At 42.2% G+C, this 19,625-nt stretch overlaps 1 protein-coding gene across 1 annotated transcript in view; it reads left to right on the forward strand.

The window, feature by feature from the left end:
* Positions 1–19,625, forward strand: part of LOC146857649 (NADH-cytochrome b5 reductase 2-like) — a 175,287-nt gene that overhangs the window by 94,004 nt on the left and 61,658 nt on the right. The window contains exons 5-6 of the mRNA XM_085648226.1: positions 11,472–11,601; positions 17,158–17,241. Of these exons, the coding sequence (XP_085504352.1) occupies positions 11,472–11,601; positions 17,158–17,241 (214 nt within the window). The remainder of the gene's footprint in view (positions 1–11,471; positions 11,602–17,157; positions 17,242–19,625) is intronic.

Below are 19,625 nucleotides of genomic sequence, written 5' to 3' on the forward strand. Positions count from 1 at the left end.
GCGTATAGTGGTTTGTTGTGAGTGGTGGACGGTGTGAGGCTGTGAGCAAGGAGGACTCATTGGTACCGGTGCTGAACACGGATGGCTGCCATAGGTTTTGATGCAGAACAGGACGGCTGCTATTGGTGAGAGTGAGAAGGGCGCAGCAGAGAAGATGGCGGACACCGTGGAACTACACAAGCTGAAGGTGCTTAAGGGTAGTGGTAGTTGCCTCTTGGTTTGAGAGCTACCTGTACTCGTGCTTATCTGCATGATCCAGCGAACGGTGGCTGCCCTGGGAATCTTTTTTATATTTCATGTTATTAAAGGGGCTGCCGGTACTGGGTACTGTGGAGTTTGAATGAGCCTCTTTTTGGGGGTGTGAGCAGCATCGTTTTAATGTGACGCGAACTAGTAGCTCAGGCAGTTTTTGCAATCTTAAGAGTCTATTATGTCTGTTGTTGTGCGGGCGATCGGTATGCTTGGTTTGGGTGCAGGGGGAATATTCTCGTCCTCACTGTTGTAGAAGGGACAGGTTGAGTTTTTTTGGGAGGGTAGGGGGTAGAAGGCATGGTCGTCTGTGCTCGTTGACTTGGGGGTGATAACCATATATTAAGTTATGCGACCTGATTTGCCTTTACTTAATGGTATCTGCTGAGTATGGCTGAACCCGATAGTGCAAAGGTGGCAGTGTATGTGAGAACATGGGGCGTATTCCCTGTAGGTAGTACTGTCAGGGTGCTAGGCCTGTTCTTTGTAGTGCGAGAGGGATTTGTCCGTTTCTATCTAAGAGTGTGTTTAGTGTGCTTTTAAGGTGGCATTGCCTGTGCTTTGCTGCCTGAGGTACACCCTGCTTGAACCTTGTTGAGTGAGACCTCTTCTTGGGATTAGGAAGGCAAATTTCCCATTAGTGTTTTGCAGGAAACGCTTTGCTTATAGGGATGCTAAGCTTGTGTGGAAGCATCAGGAGACGTTTATTCGGGGTGATGGGCCGGGGTTTCATTCCATAGCTCCTTTCTTCCAAATCAGGCTACTTTAAAAGATGTGACACTGTGGTATTTTGAGTTTATCAAACATGATTACCGTGTGACACTGTATTTGCGTTCCAATTTTCTACTAGTACCACCTAGAGTAAGACTTGACTGCTCCCTATAGCTATCTTTGGAGAGCAAAGTTTACGAAATTGATAACTCCGTGATCCGAAAGGGATGAAATATTGTTAAGACGAGTGGTTTTGCCCAGTAACCACCTAAAGCCCCATCACCTAAATGAATGGTCTCAATCCAAGCATGCCTATTTCCAGTGCGACCAAAATAGTTAGGGGCCTTAAAAATGGCCTCCATACAGAAAGCTCATGCTAGGAACTAAGAAACTTGACATCTAATCTCTGCTTTGTCGCTTTACCGGAATGCGCAGGAAATAAACACTATATTATTAATCTGAGCAGGGCTCACAATACTAGGATTGATAGACCCTTATTCTTGCCATTGGAATCCATGCCAGTTGTGGTCTAGTAGGTTAGTTGAAAACTATTTGAGACACAATTTTTAATCCTGGCCTCTCCATTGGACTACATTTCATTGTATTGGACAGTCAAATTTAGAACTTCTTCTGAATCTTTTTATGTTTTTTTTTTTGCATGGCTGTGAGTATTTAAAACCGAACTCCGTACTGAAAGTTACTTATAAGTGTGTGGGGGGAAAAAACTGGAGTGGCTGCTACATGAGGAAGGGGAACAGGCATTGTCCTACCAAAATGTAATATGGTGATAAAGTAGCCACCTTTGGAGCAAGTTGTGCTGTTTTTCCTACATTAACGAACTGTTTGATCTTGAGCAAATCGTACTTTTCCTTCTAATCTGTTCACTCACCTAGGAATATGTAAGCACTTTGACACATGCTTAGCGAAACAAGTAAAACAAATCATATTCCTAGGACAGACCCACCAGGATGGTTTTCATTCGCTGATTCTAGTGCTCATATTCTGTAGTACCTGCTCTTAAGGTGAAGGTGCTTCGTAAACTGACCTGTACATGACCCTTCCCCCATGGAGGGATTAAAGAGTGAGAGTTGGACACTGCTGGGCGACTCTGTTCCATATCAGGCCTCGAGAGATCTAGTCGATATGGTGAGTTAGATTTAATCAGGGCGAGCTATTTTTAGCACCTTCTGGCTCGGCCTCGTGAGATACTCGCTGACAAAGAATAGGTGTTCTGTTCATTCAGAAATTGAATGAACAGTAAAGATGCCTTTAAATCTTGTTTCTATCTTGTCACGTTTAATGTGTGTTCAAAGACTGAGATCGCATGGCAGCTTATGTGTACTTACAAATTGCTGCTTAGTTTGTCATGGAGATTGGTGTTTACAAAATCCTATATCTTTACAGTAAGAGAAAAAAAATATAAACTGTCCTGCATTCGAGCTGGTATGTAGACAGTGTCACACTGAAGACTGTAAGATGTCACTTTTTTCTATAAATAACTCAACAAAAAGAAGGAGATGGGGGGCGCTTAAAGGTCCAGCATACGAGCCCCTAGGATATATCAATTCTATCAAAAAGGTATGCAGTTCTTTAGGATACAGGAAGAGAGAATTAGATGAATGGTCGGTATCTATATATGTCCAAAGGTTGGAGACAGGGTCTCCTCCTTGTGGAACTGGGGCCTCACACACATGGCAGGGTGCCATGCTTCATCATAGGGCTTGCTCCTCGTCAGGCTGGAGCTGCAATGCCTGACGGGCACCCTTTCAGGGGCTTTTTATCGGAGATCTTCTATAATGTGAAGTGCAAGTGTAGATGTGTGTGTAGAGTGAGTGAATCATGTAAGGAAGCTTGAAATTAAAAGGGGACTAAGTAGTACTCTAAGTTTTAATCAGTGCGTCAACTTGTATGTATCTTGTCACGTTTATTCAAAGACACAGTGTCAGGCTCCGTCTTCTGAGGGAGCTTGGTTTTTACTTTTCTATCTCTGCCTTTAAAGTGAGAGGATTTATATGACAGTCTTACTGGATACTGAATTGTGCAAGTATTTAAAAATTAGCAAGACACAAATGAAGCACATTTTTTGTTAATTCTGAAGCGTGTTGGAAATAAATACTTATAATATGAGCAAAACAAATCAGTACACTAGTTGATGCCATTTCCACACTTTGTGAGCTGTATAGTTTTATTAGAAAAGGTGTATGTTTGTGTAATGGGCATTCCAATTGAGAATGTGTTGTCTATAATGGCTGTGTGTTATCACACTATGCATACTCCATTCCACGCCCTACTCCACACCACTACATGCGACGCCACTGTACTCTACTCTGTACCACTCTTCTGTATGCCAGTGCACTCTACGCCACTCTAATGTATGCTACTCTACTCTTTACCATTCTACTCTACATCACTGCACTCTTCGCCTCTGCATTCTACACCACTTCAATCCACTCTGCACAACTCCACGCCACGCCGCTGCACTCTATGCCAATAAACTCTATGCCAGTGCAATTTACTCTGTAACCCTCAACTCAAGGGCAAACCGCTGTATGCCACTCTATAATCTATTCTTTGCCACTGCACTCTACACCACTTTATGCCATTATACTCTATGCCACTCTACTCTGCACCACTCCACTCTATGCCACTTCACTCTTCTCTGAAATAATCTACTCTACACCACTGCACTCTACTTAACTGCACTCCATGCCACTCTACTATGTGCCACTGCATTCCACCACGCTGCATTGTACGCTGCTGGATTCTATGCAGCTGTGCTCTGTCACTATGGTCTGCAACACTCTGTGCCACTCAACGCCACGTCAATGCACTCTACTCTGCAGCACTGCATACCACTAAACTGCACTACTACATTCTATGGCAATTTACTGTATGCTACTCCACAACACTCTACTCTGCATCTCCGCACTCTACGCCACTGCATTTACTTTGCAACACTCTAATTTACGCCACTACATTCTAGGACGCTGCATTGTAAGATGCTTAATTCCATGCTGTTGCACTCTTCGCCATTGCACTCTACACAAATCCACTCCACTGTATGCCACTCCAATACATGGCACTAGATGAAACAATACACTACTCCACTTTTTGCCGTGCCACTCTCTGGTACTCCACACCACTTTCCTCTATGTTCTATATCGGCATGCCACGCTTTAGCTTGTCCTCCTTTATGGTTCCCCTATCTTACATCTCTACTGTGTGTCTGCTCCGTTTCCTCCATTAAAGTGACGTGACTGGCTGCGTCTTAGGCTTTTTTTCCTCCTTTTTAGGTCAAAACATAAATAAATGGCTTTGAGATTTACAATGCCAATCGCTCAAACTCTAATAAATGCGAGACCTATTGCATTGCAAATGCTTGTTAATGTGCTGTATGTCACAAGAGTTAACTCAAAAGGGACACAGAAAGGTGAGATGGGGTGAAGGCTCGTTCCAGCAGAAGCAGTTAGAATGAAACCAGAGATTCAGTAGGAGGAGGGATACTGCTGAGAGCGGGGTCTGTAGTGGTAATAGGAGGATGGTGAACAGAGAGATGGGCCACCGAGGGCACAGTGGTTGTTTTGGAAGCAAGAGGCGCTCAGACAATGAATGTGGGCATTTGAAAGAGGTAGAGCTTGGACCTTGCCATAATCTTCAAATCCATCTATAATCATTGACAGTTTTATACACTGTTGATTCACACTTATAAAATTCTTTAATCCAACTCTGAGGAACATTGAGTCAGGCCATTGGACCAATGAACTGCTAGTACAATTATGCATTAAAGATACACTAAGCTCACTGCATGCCTTTCTATGTAGGTGTTTGTTTGGGGAAGACTGCAGAACATTTAAGCCTAATCCACAACTCTATTTTTGACTTGATATCTGTAAGAGTCTGGTGCCACAAGATGTTTCAATTAGGAGAGCACTGCTCCATCCCAGCTCTCTTACTGGGAACACCCTTATGGTCCATTTGAAGCTGCTTCATGCAGACCACAGAGCAGCAACGTTGCTTCAACACTCTGATTTAGCAACAGTTTGCACAGAATGAGCCACAAACGCTGTCGTCAGTACCTCAAGAAATTAACATTTAATTAAAAAGGAGCACAACTCTAAACAGGGCACCATTGTTGCCAGGTGCCAGCAGTTTTAGGGAGCTAGATGCAAGTTCTTCCCGTGGCCTTCTAGACCCTACTGCGGGTGTTGTACCACTACTTTTGTCACATGGTCATAGACCTTTAGAGTTGGTGTGTAAGGTAACCATAGATCAACATCTTCAGCCCCTACTGTGGCACAGAAAAACACCAAGCTAATGTTTAGAAGTGGTTTTTTTTCTGAGATCTAACTTGTTTTTATTCATTTCTAGTTTTTAAACCTTTAATTATTGCATTATTATTATTCCTTTTTCATTGGTCATCTCCGTATAAAAAGCGGACGAGGCTATAAAGTATCTTCTTAGCTTAACTTTTGCAGACACTCAGAAATTGTTTTCATTTTTAATTTTCGCCTGCACAGGGCTTGCGCTGTGCTTGAAAAATCTATTGTTTTTAATATAAACTTAAAAGGGACTTACATTCGCCTCCTCTCTTTCCTGGCTTCTCATTGGTGCCTTGGCATGCCACTTACCTTTCCTCCATTTCTATTGGTTGTAGCATATTTTCCTGCATTTACCAATGCTTGTTCCTCATTTGCTTGTCTTATCAGTTTCACGCCACCAAAACATCTGCGTTGGTCGAACTATATTTTCATAGTGTTACCTTTTACTATTGCAGCATATTCATATAACAATTTATCACCCTGAGAGAGATTGAGTGATTTGCATAGAATCACAGGATGTTGTGCAGCGCTGCTGAGACTCGCACCGGGATCCCCAGCTCTCGAGTCAGCAGCTCAGCCCATTGCATCACTCTCCACTCCTGTGTTTTCTGTCAAGAAGCTCTTTCCTTCTCCTGGACGATGAAGACAGCTCTTTATTCATTATTAACGCAAAACCTCTGCATTAACAATGCTTCTTTTTTTGTGATGTTAATAGTAGACAATGATGAAGTTAAAAACAAATGTAAAAAACACCAGAGGCCCACTTCTCCATGTTCTATAAAGTAATTGAAGTCTTAGAGTTCGCCTGGTATTTGCCACCATTCAAGTCTGATCCCTCTCATGGCCACATCTGAAGGTTGGGCCTGATTAGTCATAAAACTCCGGAGAGTGAATGTAGGGCCTCATTTAGACTTTGGTGGGTGATACCACATCATGCCAGGTCAATGGACACTATGGCCTCCGCTCTCCAGGCAGAGGGCCGGCCACTATATTTAAAAAAAAAGAAAAGAAAATGGCTCTCATGCACGGGGAGTTTTTTTCTCTTTGAACATTGGGGCCTTTGTGTGTTTTTAATATCCAATGCTTCCATGCCTCAAATGGCGGTCCCCGATCAGGAAAAGAGTGATAGTCGATTCACCCTAAATGGGGCATAGCAATAGTCTCCATTATCTAACGGTCCTGCAGCACAGGGCCATCCCCTTAGAGATTTCGGCCAACAAGGTGGGCTGACGCTCTGCCATTAAAAGCCTAGTACTTCCCCCAGTGGAGGAATGGTTTGGGGGGAGTGCGGGAAGCATGAGTTTGACAGGGTGGGTATCATCGCCAATTTACAGTGTGTTCTCACTCAGTCAGGCACTTTTTGACCACTAGGGCCTTATTTAAAAGGAATTAACGCAGCACTGTGCCACAAGAAATTTGGCTTGCTGCATTTATTCCGAAGTACAGGGATGCGTTATATGTACAATGATCTGATGGATCTCTTTGCTCTCCCCTATGCTGCCTCACAATTAGCTGCCTTATGCCGACGTAGGCACCCTTGCACTATAGTGCAAGGGTGCCTACGTCATGAGGATGATTGTTTTTGTGCAGGGAGGAACACTTTCCTGCCCAAAAACAATCACAAGAGGTGATTTCCTCTTCCTATGTGTGCTGCAGAATGCAGCACACATAGAAAGAGGAAAAAAACAGGAGTGTTGGAAAGTGGATTATTGGTAGGTGCAAATGTAGGTCTGCCACTGGCAATAAGGCCACTAACACATGATAGGACTCAGCATAGGTCTTAGAAAATTATTCCTATGCTCAACCCTTGGTAGCTTGGCTGCGAGCAGGCAGGCTTAACTTCAAAGACCGGTATTAAAGCATTTAAAAACACCAATTCAGTAAATAATTCAGACACAACACATAATAAAAATCCAACATCACTTTATAAAAATAGGAAATATTGTAATCTTTAAAATGTCACCAAACCGACAATAATCCAATGTAGGGAACCGGAGATATGAATTTTCAAAGATTTAGCATTATATAGCACTTAGAAACATACAGCGCCTTATTGGGATAACTGGTCGCGATAGACCAGCTCAAAGTCAAAGTTTCAGGCCGACCGCGATGGAGTCTTGAGCGGCTACCACTTGCGGTAGGTCCCGGTCACAGTTTTTACCTTCGGACTTAGAAACTTTTCTGTAGCATTTCTTCCCGGGGTCCCTCGAAGCTCTCAGCCAGTCTGGATTCGGTGAGGGTTGGCCGTATTGCCTTGCGATGAGGTCCCGGTCAAACTTATGGAAGTCTGAGATCCGGGGCATTCCAGCAGGGCAAACGCAGGATCCAGGCCGACACGCGATTGAAGCCAGGCGGCTCGGTTTTCACGGTTGCTCCCGGTCACCTTTTCTTCGTTTGGACTTAGAAACTTATACGGAGCTTTTTCTCGCGGGGCCCCTTGATGCTCTTCACCAGGCCGGATTCGGTGAGGGTTCGCCAGCCTTGGATTTCTTCTACGCCCGGTCAAACTCTGGAAGTTGGACCTACGGAGCTTTTAGCGGGATGAACCTGGATGGCTTGGCCGGCTCGCGGTTGAAGGCAGACGGCTTGGCTGGCCAGGTTGAGTCGGTGCCTCTATGGAGCTTTTTTTCAGAGTTGCTCCAAACTTCTTCTTGAAGTTCCTCAAGGGTTCCCAAAGTTTCTCAAACTCACTCCAAGGGTCTGGAAGCTCCAAGATCGTCCTTGAAAGTTGAGGACTTCAGTTCCCACAATCCACTTGAACAAATCCCTTACAAATCCACTGGTGTTCTCCAAGTTGATGATCCTTGTGGGTGATGGTCCAGGTGATCTCTGTTAACCTGTAGCTTGCAGGGGGTCCACTCTTTAGTTCTTTTGCAGCAAGATAATCCACAGGGCTGTAGTTTCAGCTGTTGCAGTCTTCAGAGGACAAGCCTTAGAACTTTGCACCCCAACTTCTCAGCATGGCAACGTCTTGCTTCCTTAAGTTTCAAGCAGCAGATCTGAGAGGCTCTGCCCTCTCAGATACTTATTCCAAGTTCTCTGGGTCAAGCAGGAGGTCACTGCTGACCAATGGGAGTAGGGCAACTCCCCAAAATTATGACCACATTCTGTAGAGTGTGGCATTATTTTGTCCCAGAGTGCACCAAATCCTCAAAATTCACAATGGCTGATTTTCCAGCAGGGAGGTAAGAGCTGGCTAAACACACCCTTAGGATGGCTTACTTTCCATAGTCACTCCCCCACGCATCTGTACATTCCTTCCATAAGCCTGGCTCTGGCTGAGGTAAAGAGTTTAGGGTTGTAAATGACACTAAGGCCTCCTCTTCCCTATTGAAGACCATGGTTTACGACTCCTCCCCCTGCTCTGGCATTCCTGTGCAGCAGCACACTGCCCTTCCAGCAGAGCCAGTTAACCCCAGGGGCTCTGTATCACCTCTTCAAGGCAGCCTGGCTAATCCACTTAACCTTGACCAATCAGGACAGACCACTGGAAGGCTGAATTTGGACTTACAAACAAGAAAGTCTGTACACTTTAGGAGAAATTCACCAATATCTTATTTTTGAGTTCATTAATACCATTCGGGGAAGTCTTTGAATGGTACTTCTAGCCCTCTCCTAGCAAGAGTTATTAGTTAATAGCTTCCTACCATGTTAACCTATGTAGCAGGGGATGTGCAATGGGAAAAAAGACCTGGGCCATGTTTCCAGCACCAGGACCTACAAAACATATTTTATAAGTACGTGGCTTATAGCTACAGGACCCACACCCCATGGGACAACTAGGGAAGACTTTAGGGGTTCTGAATCTGTAGAAATATTGCAGATCAATCAATCAGAACCTCCCTCCACATGGCTCCTAGCATCAACGTCGAATTTGGGCAGCACTTTACCACAATGTGGGGAGTGAAATGTGAAATTTCACTTAACCCAGGGCATATAAAACTCATTTATAAGGGTCTACCTTATAAATACCCAACCCCTCCCCCCCCCCCTCCTGGGACACCTAAGGGAGACCCTGGGGATTCCTAATATGCCAAAACATTGTAGGTTATCCATTTCTAAGTGCCACAAACCCCAAAGTCGAGTCTGATCACAATTTACTTTTTAAAAGCAGTCTTGCCACCCAGGGCTACTTTTAAAACTGACCTCAGGCTTCAGCAATGCGCACATGCAATTGCAGAAAAGCTGCTGGCCTCCAAACTGCCATGCCCTATTGTGGGCTAGGGACTGCTAGGTAGTTTTAATCCCCTGCCCTAATATTTAATAGGGGCTGATAGGGTAGGTCATGCAAACCACAGGGGTACCCCAACCCTTAGTGTACCATAGTGTATGTAGGTGTTCTCACTGTATTCTAAATGTGTGTCTTTCAGCGTTGCACTGGCCCTGGGCCTCGTTAGGCAGAGCCCAGGGTCAGTCAGAGTCAGTTACCAACAGTACTATTCAGCAAAAAAGTTGGGAGGTGACCAGGGCACAGGATGACTTTGCAACAAGGAGAAATTAAAACATTTCTCCTCTTTGCACCTCCATTCCCTCCCCTGGAAAGGCGTAGCAATCTGACACATTTCCAGGTTTACGATTTCTCGTAAATCTGGAAATGTTGCAGAAGCCATGGGTCTTGAGTGGGAACACCCACAGGAACATCCCTGGTACGCTCCTTTCACGCAAAGTGTTGCGTGTAAAGGGGCCATGTTTACAAGGATACAAAAAGCCACGCAGGGTGGCTTTACGTGCCCTTGTAAATATGGGGCAGCAGGTTGCGCTGCTGGTGCCTCACAAAAAGTGACACACTGGCTGGCGGCACAAGGGCTTGTAAATCAGCCCCCTAGTGTTTATGATGATACTGGAGCCTAATGTGCACAGACGGTTTCAGCTTCTGTTTTGTGTTTTTACTGCTGTTGGTAAATAAGAGTGCTAAACAGAAGCAAGCGCAATTTGCGTTCAACTCATTCAAAATATGTTTTCACCCAGTTTTTGTACAGGAGGCAAACTCTAAATGATGGCCATGACGCGCATTTCATGCAAATTACTATACTGAGCTTTTGCCTAAAAAGAGGCCATGTGGGGAAATGTGCATACCCACCTCAACCTTGAGAATGGGTAGATGTTCCTCCATATTGAGCATTAAGGGAACTCTGATTCATGTATATTGTCACAGGGAATGCATATATCTCCTCTTTCAAGTGTTTAAAGTGTTGAATTCCCTTTTAGGGAGGTGTGTCTGACAATGCGGAGGTGACTGAAACGTAACTTAGTACTGTAAATGAGGAGTTGTAAAATGCTATTATGTATTTACATAAGTTTCTTATGTGAGGCCTTATTAGTAAATGGTTAACCATGGTCAGTGTATGTCATGCAATATGAATCTTTTTTTATCTCGCATACTTGTCCTTTTCAGATTACTATGACAGTTTTTAACATGCCCAAGTTGTGTTCTGTTTAAAATGCTACAGTCCTCGATTACAACATTTTCTTTTCTTTGATACAACAGTTTTTTAAATCAGTCTGCCTGCTCATTTACAAAGTAACTTCATTTATCTTTTTCAGAAACATATACATCTATTTTTATTAATTCTTCACACGCGTCTCATTCCCTATCCTCTGCTTAAAATGTCTGCCAGTGACTCAACTACTCAAAGCTTCTGGGAAGTGCAGGAGTCAGTGTGTCTCATTCAGTGCATTTGTTTATTCAGGGATACACATTAGCTTCGGTCAGGATCAATCATTTCAGTATGCAGTAACGCATATCACACATAAAACACAATTCACATAGAACAGTCAAGTAATCTATGGACTCACAAGTCACTCCATTGATCTCTCAATTTACCAAGTACCAGCATCTCATACAGACTGTAAAATGGCAAGCCTATGGGAGAGCTATGGTGGAAGATGAACAATAGATTATGACTGTAGTAAAATCATCATTTAGGGCACCGTTGTCTTTTATGAATCCGCACCCTCACATTTCCCCTGCTCCTTTTTTAGACATCTTTCCCCTGATCAAACCAGCCCAGGTCTATGTCGTCTCCCAAACAAAATGTCATTTGCACTTGTTCTCAGTTCCTCTTCCACTTTGTCTAAAGTAGAAAATGTATTCTTGAATGCAGGCTATGTGTATTGTAAACCTTTTGTCCATGTTATAATGTAATGATTGCAGAGACATTGTCTCAGTGGTCAAAACATCTTATTTTACAGGTCTACTACAGGAACACACACCCTAAATTTCCAGAAGGAGGGAAAATGTCACAGTACTTAGACAGCTTGAAGATTGGAGAAACAATTGATTTCCGCGGCCCTAACGGGCTCCTGGTCTACAGTGGCAGAGGTAAATAAGGGACAAAAGATTCTAACAAAAATATTCTGACTGCAACTTACCAAAAACAGAAGTTGGGAAGTGTCTGTACAAGGAAATTCCGGTTGCATAAGTGCAGTGTGAGGGGTGTTGTGGAATGGGGATGGTTGAGTAGAATGGAGGAATTGAGGATAGAGTCTGGTGATGAGGGTCATTGGGCTAAAGCAAATGGTATGAAGTAGTGAAAGACGTTTTTGCAGAGACCCCTAACCCCCCCCCCCCCCCCCCCCGGAACATTACTATAGCTTCTTAATATCTTTCTAAATTGAAGATAAGTTTTGAATTCATATTTATATGAACTGGGGGCGGGGTAATAAGTGGAGAATGAATGCAAAATTGGTGAGACATAGTTACCGGGTGATGAATGAACGGACAAACATGTTTATTTAAAAGTGTTAATTAAAAACTGTGGAAATACAATACATACTTATTTAAAAAATATTTTTTCTTACACTTTCCAGTTAGATGTTGTCATCACTTACACATTATAATGCTGACAAGCCTGGAATCTTTCTTTAATGCTTTCTAAAGGAAGTATAATTTATACAGTCAATGTCCGTTACCAAACTTGAAGACAGTGTGGAAATAGATTATGTAATTAGTACAAATAGATTTGGTTCTATGTTTTAATAAAAAAACAATCTGTAGATTTGCCACCTTCATTTTGTTATAGAAGATGGAAAAAACTCACACTCCACCCTTACTGTGATTCCAAATTGGTAAATGTGAATTGTTTACATGAACAACACCTATGTTTTTATTCCCAGCATAGAAACACCTGTTATCTTTTACTCAAACTCTTAATTTACGCCAACTTTAAACTAGTTTGTGCATAGTAAAGGTGCCATAGAGAGAGGTAAAGCACCCTCCAGTTAACCTAAATAAAGCCATTCTAAAAAGATGCATGGTTTTGATAATATTTTGTAAATACATTCGAAAAAATATATTCGTGGTATTGCTTAAATGTAAAGTACGCATAGACCAGCATTAATAAGTGGGTATGTGTCACATATTCTATTCATGGTTTTTGCGGAGTGGAAGCCTTATTTAGGGCTGCATATAGTAAAGGGAAAAGGGTTACATAAGATAATGAGTTTTACTGCGTTATTGGTGATTACCAGAGTAATATTTATAAAGAGCAGAGGAAACATTACAAGATTGGCAGGAGCAGCACATGGGTGGTGAGGTCAGTGGGACTATGAACAATGGGCAACTGGTAATGGTAAAGCATAACATTTCTTCTGAAGTTGAAGGTGTTTTTCGGGGGAGGTATGTTACCTGCTTTGGAGACGCCATTGCAGACACGGTGAACATTAAAAGGTAAATGCTTCTTGACAGTACCTTTCCTTGTTAGGCCATTGGTGCTTCAGATAGTTTTGTGCCTACAACTTGATATTTGTTGACTTGAGTACAATAGTTCATTTAGGAGGTAGTCTTGCTTTTAGGAATGATAGGCGTGTAAATGACATAATACTTCTCAAAGGGAATATTGTATGGAAGAGTCAGCTGGTCATGTTTTTGAAGTACTATAGTTACACATCAGGATATTTGCTGTGTGAAATAGACTTTGCCTCGGGGTGCTTGGATTGCAGTTGCATGAGGGACTATTTTACCTCCTTAAAAATACACCAAATCATCATGCATTAAGTTCTTATCTCTTAAATGCATTAAATATAGAAAACAATCATTTAAATATATGTTTTCACTGCAGAAAGGTTTTTTAAATGTTTTAAGGAGGACTAGAAATGGAAGCCAGACTCATTAGTTTTACCAGTGCTTATTGCTCTTAGCATCATTCAGTGACAAACCAGTTGGTCAATGATGGGGCAAAGCCTTCAAGGACTTTGTCTTGTAACCAGGTTTGGATCTTATCCTGTTGTTTTCAGCAGGTAAAAGAACAAATTCCATGTTCATTTATTTAGAAGGCAGGAGTCACTTCTTTGCTTGGCTCCAGTACCTACGTCTGCTGCCAAATGTTGCCATAAATTAAATCCTGTAACTACCAACTTCAGAGACTCTTGCCTGTAATTTTACTTCGGGACAGAAAAGGAGAGGATATAGCTGTGGTCAAATCCAAAACTACTCTAGATTGACGCTTGTGCTCAGGGTTCCTCTAAAGTTGACAGTCTTTAATCTTTGGTTAACAAGTTTTTGGCTGTCCATTAGCTTAATGCATAGAGATTAGGATTGGCAGTCCAATACTACACATGCTACATTTCCATGCTTTTCAGGTCAATAAATGCATTTTGGACGTAGCTGCAAATAATTCATTCACACCAAGTGCATGAAGAAACCTAAAGTGCTTCTAAGCTCATGGGCTTTTCTTGCTTCTTTCAAAAGTAACCCTGGGCTTAGTTCGCGTAGTAGCGCTACGCGTAGCTACGCGAAGTGCACTTCGCACTACGCGAGATACGCATAGCACTACGCGAACTGCGTAGTGCGCTGTTTGCGATAATTGCACAGTGCCGGATGCTTGACCGCACTGTGCAATCATTGAAAACGGCATCTTGCACAATGCGAGCTGTTGTTTTCTGCCGCTCAAGTAGATTTTTACTCGAGCGGCAGCTTTCTCAACGCATACTGGTAGTTTCTCATTGCGAGCATACACGACCACTCGCAATGAGAAACCTGACCTCCCCACGTTGAGAATCTCACCGGGAGGTTTATATCCCATGCTCGCGATCGGCAACTTGATGTTGCTGATCGCGAACACGAAAACATTTTGTCGGGATGGCATTTTGCTCGCTCGCGGTCACCAACTTGATGTTGAGGACCGCGAGCGAGCAAATGCCAACTACGCTACGCGTTTTTGCACTGTGCTACTTGCAATTCGCGTAGCACGAAGTAGCACAAACTACGCGAGTGTAGCGTAGTTGTCCACCCAGGGTTATTCAAAAGGCGAACAAATATATTTTGTTACATGCTTGTGGATCAAAAGCAACCTTCATTTTAGATGTTGTCAGCATCACATAAAGTACAATGCAAGAGTCAAGGCTCACTCTTTTGATATTAGCTTCATAGGATTAGGGATTTTGCCTTTTCCAGTGGAGTGCCTAGGAATTATTTTATTTGCACTGTCTTCTACAAACAACCTCTAATTCATTCATTCATTTGTTTGTTAGTTTTGATGCTCAACACGCTCCTGACAGTTCATTAACTGTCTAACATTGTCACATAGATCTGGTATATATTAAAAGAAGCCTATAAAGGCACACAAGTGCTTAACAGTTTAAGATAAGGACAGAGCCTGAAAAGCCACAACAGGAAGGTTTTCAGCAAACATCAGAAGATAAGATGTTTTTCTGTTTAATTACTCCGGATAGTCTTTCAAAGCCTTGGCTGCTTTAAACAAAAGCATCTGCTTCCTTCTCTTGGCCTTTAAAGTTTAATTGTTTATAGACTTTTGCTGCTAGAGCAAATGCTAGTAGTTGGAGTTTAAAAAGTCAACCTCTTAAGATTTTCGGATGCATTCATAATTTAGTGATTTGTGTAACGATAAGACAAAATCTTAATTCGTGCTTTACTTGTGGGAAATGTAGAATTCCCTTGGTAGGAGCCTTATGGTCTTGCATGTCTGTGCAGGCAATTATTACAGTATTATGTAAGATGTGAAAATTTCTCCTCTCTTTATGCTGCACAAACCATTAGGGTGTTACATTTGCAATTTGCGAATCTATAATTGCTCGTTGTAGTACAGGGTGTGTACTTTCTATGCCTAATTTTGATAACTTGGTAACGTGACATTGACATGACAACTCACAGACTTTAGGATAACTACTCCTAACAACCTTAACTAGTTATTTCCAACTAGAAAGTTACTCTAATCATATAAAGTGTGTTGAGGGAGGCCAACAATTGACAGTTCCTGATTAATTTAGCCTCCACTAGCTTTCCATCACCCATCCTTGTATTTATAAAAAACCCTGTGGGGGTAATATTTCTCCATTAGATGGAGAGCATGAAAAGACCCTGAAGGTCATCATCAAGGTTTTGGAAGCTTACAAAAAGGCAAACGTTGAGTATGAATACTAAACACAAGAGATGGTGGGCAGGGAGCCCTCTGTGAAACTGAATGTAAGTAGACCTTGGGCTGATGTATACCTATTTACTTTAAATATTGCATTCATTGGTCTCAAAATGATTTAAACCAATCTATTGCTGCTTTTGACACTCCTACCCCCTTCACGGGTTGGACAAAAGAAGAGCTTTCATCATGGTGTTGAATGTAACTGTTTTTTCCCTCAACTAGTGGTGGGGTGGCATAAGCCATTGGACCCCCCCCTCCTCCCCTATTTGTCCAGGTGATGTGTCCGCCGCACTAGTCACTTTACATATTGTCCCAATTTGTCCTAAATGGGCTGGTCTGTGACATAAGTATATTTATGCCTTTGACTTTTAAGCAAGCAAGACCAGTCTTATTATATTTGCAATTTTAGACAATATTACTGTACGCTGCTATTTATCTAGGTTTTTATCAGGGGTGTTTTATGCTCATCTGTCAAACTGTATTTTATGAGGTATCTACGAAACTGTTGTGTGCTGCATGCTTTGTCTTGTGTGCTTCTTCCACTTGCTAAAATCACCCATGATGCTTTTCGCCCCTACCTTCCATGTTGCTTATCACTCATTTCCCAACTATTCCCCTCCTCCCCACTTACTACATGTTGCTGCCCACTCTCACCAACTCCTTGTTGCTCAATGTCTCTTTCGACTAGGTCCTTAAATATATATATATATTTTGGTATATTTATTTTCTTTGGATCTCTAGGAAGCAAATTGCTACCTGCCTCTCTGCTATAAAACAGCAGTTTTGCCGTACTTTAATTCATTTTTTAAATTAATTTTTGATTGCTTTTAAAAAAAAGTGGTGTATATGTCATTTCATAGACGTGCATGTGTGATGATGTATGTGCATGCCTAAAAAATGTTGTTGCAAGCTACATTATCGTGCCTTTCTCTTTATTTCTTAAACTTTTGTACATACTGCATTTCATCTTGCGATGATATACAGCATTGCCAAAAGACATTGGCAGAGCCAATAGGTCTCAAAGACGAGACCTCTTGGTCTTGCCAATGCTTGTTTTTATTTTCTCTTACTAGCTTCTTCTTGCTCCAACCTTCTGTAGCTACCGACGCAATTATCATGTTATGTGTTGGAAGTGGAGCTAACTGCACTTGTACTTATTCTACAAGTAGTTCTACATGGCCTGTAATGTTGCTGATGCTGTTGGTCTTCGTACCTCTTACTAAACATTACAATTTGTTTAAAAAACCCAGAGGCACCCTGGTTATAGAACCAAATGCATAAAACTGCTGTGTTGATTTAACTCCTTTTTGAAATCTGCCCACACCTCCCTGTCAGTTTGAACCTCTGGTGCTCTTGAGCAACTTGGTTATTTATTAACTCAAAAGTCAGCATCCTGGAATCATGGCCATAGGTCAGGGAAGCGTTCAAACGTGCACGTACTCAGAGTGTAACATATTTTATTATCTGTGAATATGTTTATTTTGTTTATGCCCTTTTCTCAGGAAATCTTGCTATCAGACCCGACAAAAAGTCTGAACCGCAGAAGAAGTTTGTAAAACATATTGGAATGATTGCTGGAGGAACAGGTGAGAATATTTAAGCTCATACAAATGACCGGCGTGTGAGGTGGGTGTAAGGTGTCGGGAGGGACCTACACAGTATTCTTCTATATGCCATGATGTCTCTTTGCAGACAAGATTCTAGAAGGAAAGAGAACTTCCAGAAGAATCCAAACCAGCATTATGCAGGCATTATAATGAAAGCACAAAGCTGATTCATTTCCCGGTATCGATACATTCATCTCACAAACTTCACTGCAGTGGTGCTAGATATCGTTGGCAAAGTGGGTGCTGAGCACCTATGTGTGTGAGTTCCCTCTTGCCTGCTTCTGTTTCTAGTGTAAAGCACTATGCCTTCACTGTGGCTCCCCTTCTGTGAGCTTGGCGATCAAGGCCTGTGGGTCCAGGGCTGCGCTTTAGTTGGAAATAAAACCAGGGATTGTTTTTAGCAGTGCATTATTACCTGCAGCCCTGGAGTGGCTTAAGCATCATGGCCTACAGGCCTCCCTCCTGCCTGGTGTAGTTGAGGGATTTCTCTCGATTGTTTCCCTATCGCAGCGACACACTTCCTGGTCTGTGTCTAAACAGCAAATGTGGAGGAGTAATGGTAAGTTACCTCTCCCAGTGCCCTCCATGGAAGGTACTCTGTGATGCCCTTCATTTCATAGTTGCACTACTTTATATCAGTGTCTTGTGTTCTTTTTTGATTTCTGGTGTCCCTGCGATCATAGGTCCTGAAGAGACCCTACACTGCACACAGGGTCGAAACGCCGTCGACAAGTTGCATAAACGAACCATTGTTCACCAGCACTGATCACTGTATCTAGCGCTGTATACTATATTTCACATATATGTCACTAATTTTCTAGGTTGCGTTTTTCACTGGGACACCTTTCACTCAGAACTATATGTTCAAATGTATTACTTTGTAACAGTATTTCATTTCAAGGATTATATAAATATTTTTGATTAAAAAACAAATCAGGTGCATTTGCTTCCTTCTCTCTCCAATATCACTATAACCCAATATATTGTCATTGTGCTCATATACATTGAGATTACTTCATTAAGTGTCCACAGGAGCCTGTGTCTTTTGATAATAAGTTTATTACCCTGGTTCCACGTGAGTAGGGTTCCCTTGGTCCTGTCCGGCTACATACTCCCAGCATGGCGCTGTTCTGCTAGGTAAGGGTCTACCCTTGTACATGTCATTCTCTATCCTTATTGACTGTGATTATACTGGATTGGATGGTGTGCATACATAAGTGTATAGTTTTGAGTCGCCCCCAGATTGCTCCATTTAATGCATGATCCCTGAAGTAATAGGTGTGCTTCACTTCCACTTTGTCCTACACTGGTGGAATAACCAATATAGCTGAAAAGAAACTGAACAAAACAAACTAATGTTGAGCGCAAACAAGACACCAAGCTAGAATTATGAACTCTTCAAGGTTCTAAACAAAAAACGCCCTCGCGTTTTGTGTCACCTAAAGCTTGTGTTTCCTGATGAACGTCAATCTCTCAGAGTCTAGCTCCCACCTTTAGAGGAGGGAAGGAGCAAGGGTACTTGACTGGTGGGTATCTTGATATGTTCTGCATTCCTACTTCCAGTTATGGATGTCCCGCCAAAGGTTATTGTGTTTTACTCTTTGTGGTAATCTTGTGATTATGCTAATTTCTCAACAGAACTCAATTATTTGTTGCATATTACCATGTGTCATTTCCTTATGGGCAACCCTCTTAAGGTAAGGAATGCTCTGGTGGAGTGTCACCTCCCATAGGCACAGTATTGCCATTGCTCATTGGCCCCAGGACTACTCTCCTCTAATTTGCTGTCATTTACCTTTTCCCGATATCAGGTTGCTCAAACAAGTAACGCATCAAAGGATGAGGATGAGATTGTGTATCTTTTTAAAATGTTTTATTTATATCCACAACCGCACTAAGGGGGCGCTACATCAATGATGGAATGCCATGTTAACTCTCTTCAGGGCCTCGGGCATTTCTTTAACAATAATGTTGCAAGTTCATGGGGGTCTCCCTACTCAGCAACCTGAAGTTGATAACATGGACCTTTCAAAACCTTTAGAAGAAATGTTCACCTTCCTTAGCACTTGTCACTAATTTTGTTAAAATGGAGGGAATAGTGCCGGCTCTCTGGGTTTACAATCAGTTAAACCCTTCGCAACACTGACCCAACTTTTAATGAGTACATTTTAAACCTACTCTCTCGCTAGACCAGAGAACAAGTACCAATAGTCTTTATTTTCATAGAAAACAACAAAACTGGGATTACTTATTCTACTATGGGTGTTATATATGCAAAGTGTAGCTAATATAATGTCCTCGCTGAGAGACAGTATAGTGTGGCACATGTATGTATAAATCTAAGATTGCTGATATAAGCTCAA

Source organism: Triturus cristatus, chromosome 3_2 (assembly GCF_964204655.1).
Source record: "Triturus cristatus chromosome 3_2, aTriCri1.1, whole genome shotgun sequence".
Classification (NCBI taxonomy): domain Eukaryota; kingdom Metazoa; phylum Chordata; class Amphibia; order Caudata; family Salamandridae; genus Triturus; species Triturus cristatus.